General features: G+C 47.8%; 1 protein-coding gene across 1 annotated transcript; it reads left to right on the plus strand.

Moving 5' to 3' along the window:
* Positions 1 to 318: 318 nt before the first annotated feature.
* LOC123148291 (malate dehydrogenase, chloroplastic) lies at positions 319 to 2,331 on the plus strand. Its single transcript, XM_044567674.1, has 2 exons — positions 319 to 573; positions 849 to 2,331. Exon 2 carries the CDS (start codon positions 855 to 857, stop codon positions 2,037 to 2,039), a length of 1,185 nt encoding a protein of 394 aa, XP_044423609.1. The 5' UTR covers positions 319 to 573; positions 849 to 854; the 3' UTR covers positions 2,040 to 2,331.
* Positions 2,332 to 3,474: the final 1,143 nt, after the last annotated feature.

Below are 3,474 nucleotides of genomic sequence, written 5' to 3' on the forward strand. Positions count from 1 at the left end.
TGCTCATATTTCCAACACGCGACCTTTGTTGCGATGGTAAAAGGTGACGCTTGACCGTTCACTCCGCCCGATCCAATGTTTCGCGAGGCGGAAAGATCTGCCGGCCGACGCGTAGCAATGCCTAATTTACATTGAAAATAAAGATTGGTATACTAAGTCATGTGACAAAATACTTTATTATAACCAATGTATACAATTTATTCGTGCAAAATGTTCAACGGATAGAATTGTTCATTATTCGGACTCTGACGCTGGAAATGACTCCCATCGTACGGCCAAAAACCTGTCCGATGAAACCAACGCAAGGGATCGGCCAGTGGTTGGTGGCCCATTCTTTTTCTTTCCACTCCCCCCTGCCCTTCCGCCAAAGCGTCACCCGCCGCCTTGCCATCCCTCATCGTCACCGCCGGCGCCGCGCCCTCGATCCCGCGCCCTCCTCCGTCTTCTTGGGGACGCACGTCGACGTCGACGCCGCCACCGCCGTTCCCCTTCTTCCCCGGCCTCCGGGACATCCTGCTGCTGCCTCCACCCCGTCCCAGTCTCCGGCCACTGGGTCTCCTTCCTTCCTTCGAGGTACGAGCAACAGCTAGGTTGTTTTCCTCCAGCGCAGCATCACTTCTGTTAGTTGTTGAATCAATTGATGAATCCCACTATGGTGGGGAGAGGGGATCTTCATAATTTCCGGGTGCAAAACCTGGCAACCAACTAGATCCGCCCCTGGATCACGTATTAGTGTTCAAGATCTGGATCAATTGTATGCTCCCGTAGTGTGTCATCAGCCGTTCTATCGATTCTTGCAAGAGATTTTTATGTTTTTTTACAAATCTGATATTATTCTGTTCCTACAGTTGGACATGGCATCATCTGCTACCATCAGTTCAGTTGGCGCTCAGGCTGCTCTGGTTTCAAAGCCAAGGAATCATGGCATCGGTGGCTTAAAGGCGTCCTCATCAATTAACTTCGAATTGGGATCCTCGTTCCTGGGCAAGACTGGGTCTCTTCGGGCATCTGTTACCACAAGGGTTGTGCCCAAGGCGAAGTCTGGGGCTCGGATACTACCGGAGGCATCTTACAAAGTGGCGGTACTTGGTGCTGCTGGGGGCATCGGCCAACCATTGGGCCTGCTGATCAAGATGTCTCCTCTGGTCTCGGAGCTGCGACTGTACGATATTGCAAATGTCAAGGGAGTCGCTGCTGATCTCAGCCACTGCAACACACCTTCTCAGGTCATGGACTTCACTGGCCCAGCGGAATTAGCCAGCTGCTTGAAAGGTGTGGATGTTGTTGTCATCCCCGCCGGGGTCCCTAGAAAGCCTGGGATGACTCGTGATGATCTTTTCAACATCAATGCGGGCATCGTCAAGTCACTTATCGAGGCTGTTGCAGACAATTGCCCTGATGCCTTTATCCATATTATCAGCAACCCAGTCAACTCCACAGTGCCGATTGCTGCTGAGATTCTGAAACAGAAGGGTGTCTACAATCCCAAGAAGCTTTTTGGGGTTTCCACCCTAGATGTTGTCCGAGCTAACACATTCGTAGCTCAGAAGAAGGGCCTCAAGCTCATTGATGTTGATGTCCCAGTTGTTGGTGGTCATGCTGGAATTACAATCCTGCCTTTGTTGTCAAAGACGAGGCCATCTGTCACCTTCACGGATGAGGAAACTGAACAGCTGGCGAAGAGGATACAGAACGCTGGGACAGAGGTGGTGGAGGCGAAAGCGGGTGCTGGATCTGCTACCCTGTCCATGGCTTATGCTGCTGCCAGATTTGTTGAGTCTTCACTCCGTGCACTGGCTGGTGATCCAGATGTTTATGAGTGCACGTATGTTCAGTCTGAGTTAACTGAGCTGCCATTCTTTGCGTCCAGAGTTAAGATTGGCAAGAATGGTGTTGAGTCCATCATTTCTTTGGACCTGGAGGGAATAACTGAGTACGAGGCCAATGCACTCGAGGCATTGAAGCCTGAGCTGAAGGCCAGCATCGAGAAGGGCATCGAGTTTGCGCACAAACAGCAGGGAGCCGCCGCATCTGTTTGAAGTGAGGAGAACGGCGATTCCATACGAAGAGAAGGCAAAATGATTCTCCTTGTCTTCTAGTTTTGCAGCCTAGAGTATTGACATGTAGCAGTATGCCTTGGAGCATCTATATATTTCTCAATTGTTGGTCAGTTTATTACGATTCCAGTTTACATGAGGGCGTGAAGCCCCAAACTTGCACCCTGTTCTGGGGCCTTGTTTTGTTTGACACATAAATTTTGGTCCTGTTCCACCTGCTGTTCTTGTAGCTTCTGGAGTTCAACTGTGGACTAATAAAGAACATCTTTGATCATTACCAAGGCACGCCATCTAGATCTGCCTCTACTTGTGGTAACATATTGTATGGTGTCATAAGTTATTAATTGCTGTTGTAAGATGAGCCAGTGGGATGAATAATACCTTGTGCAAGATTTTCGTGCAATACCATCGTGCAGATGACCCCCTTTGTACAAATCCAGGATCTGATTGTATGATAAATCTGAGTATCATACAGCTTGCATCATGTTTTGCATAAGAATAAATTGTTCATCCACATCAGGAGGCAATTGCTGCATTCTGAATAGAAGATTATGCTATTAGGGGAGCTTATCTCCTGATAAGTTTCATTTGTTTGCATCCGTACTCTTGGGGAATAAATGTCTTGTTTGTGCATAATCTGGGATCAAAGCCCTGATGCTTTCAGAAGGCAGGGACAGGCATGGTAAAGTTCTCGCCTTTTTACTCGTTCTTCCCAATCCACCCTATGTTTTTCTCTGTTAATTTAGTTTTGATTTCTGCGGTATACATGCTCGCTCCCTACATGGTATAAAGAATTTGGGCCGTGTTGCCTTGCTCCTGCTGTTCTCTTGCTAGGAGAAACCTGGAAGGATTAGGGGAGAAAGTAGGGGAAGAGTTAGTTGATGTTCTTGGGTTTCTGGTCAAAAAATTGGGTGAAGTTTAAGCCTTGAATGTGTTATAAAAGGATATGCATTTTGTGCTGTCCTGATCAGCTCTATTTCCACTTTTTAGGTGCGCCTCTTTCTACTAGTCAAACCCAGTATCTTGAGCTCCTAGCAGTGTTTGTGTTCCAAATGCAAATCAAACAAGAATGGAGCCTATGACTTCGTGGCTTCAAACTGGGACCGGGAGAGCAACCGTTGGTGTTATTCTGAACGAATACTGGCAGATCTACTGCCATGTAACCAAATTTTGGAGCCATGCACCGTATCTCTGTTCAAATTGCGGAATAAATGTTCTTCTAGATGTGGTATTTCTTTAGTGTTTTTTCTGAAGCCTCTAAGGTGAGCTCCAACACTATACCCCAAACCGCCCTTAAATGTTCGGATCATGGTGTCTGGATGTTTTTCTGCCATCCAACACCGTGCCGCAAATGTCCACGGGAGCGCATGTGTGCCCAGACTTCCTGCAAACCGACACCAACCCAAGGGGAGATTTG

Source organism: Triticum aestivum, chromosome 7A (assembly GCF_018294505.1).
Source record: "Triticum aestivum cultivar Chinese Spring chromosome 7A, IWGSC CS RefSeq v2.1, whole genome shotgun sequence".
Taxonomy (NCBI): Eukaryota; Viridiplantae; Streptophyta; class Magnoliopsida; order Poales; family Poaceae; genus Triticum; species Triticum aestivum.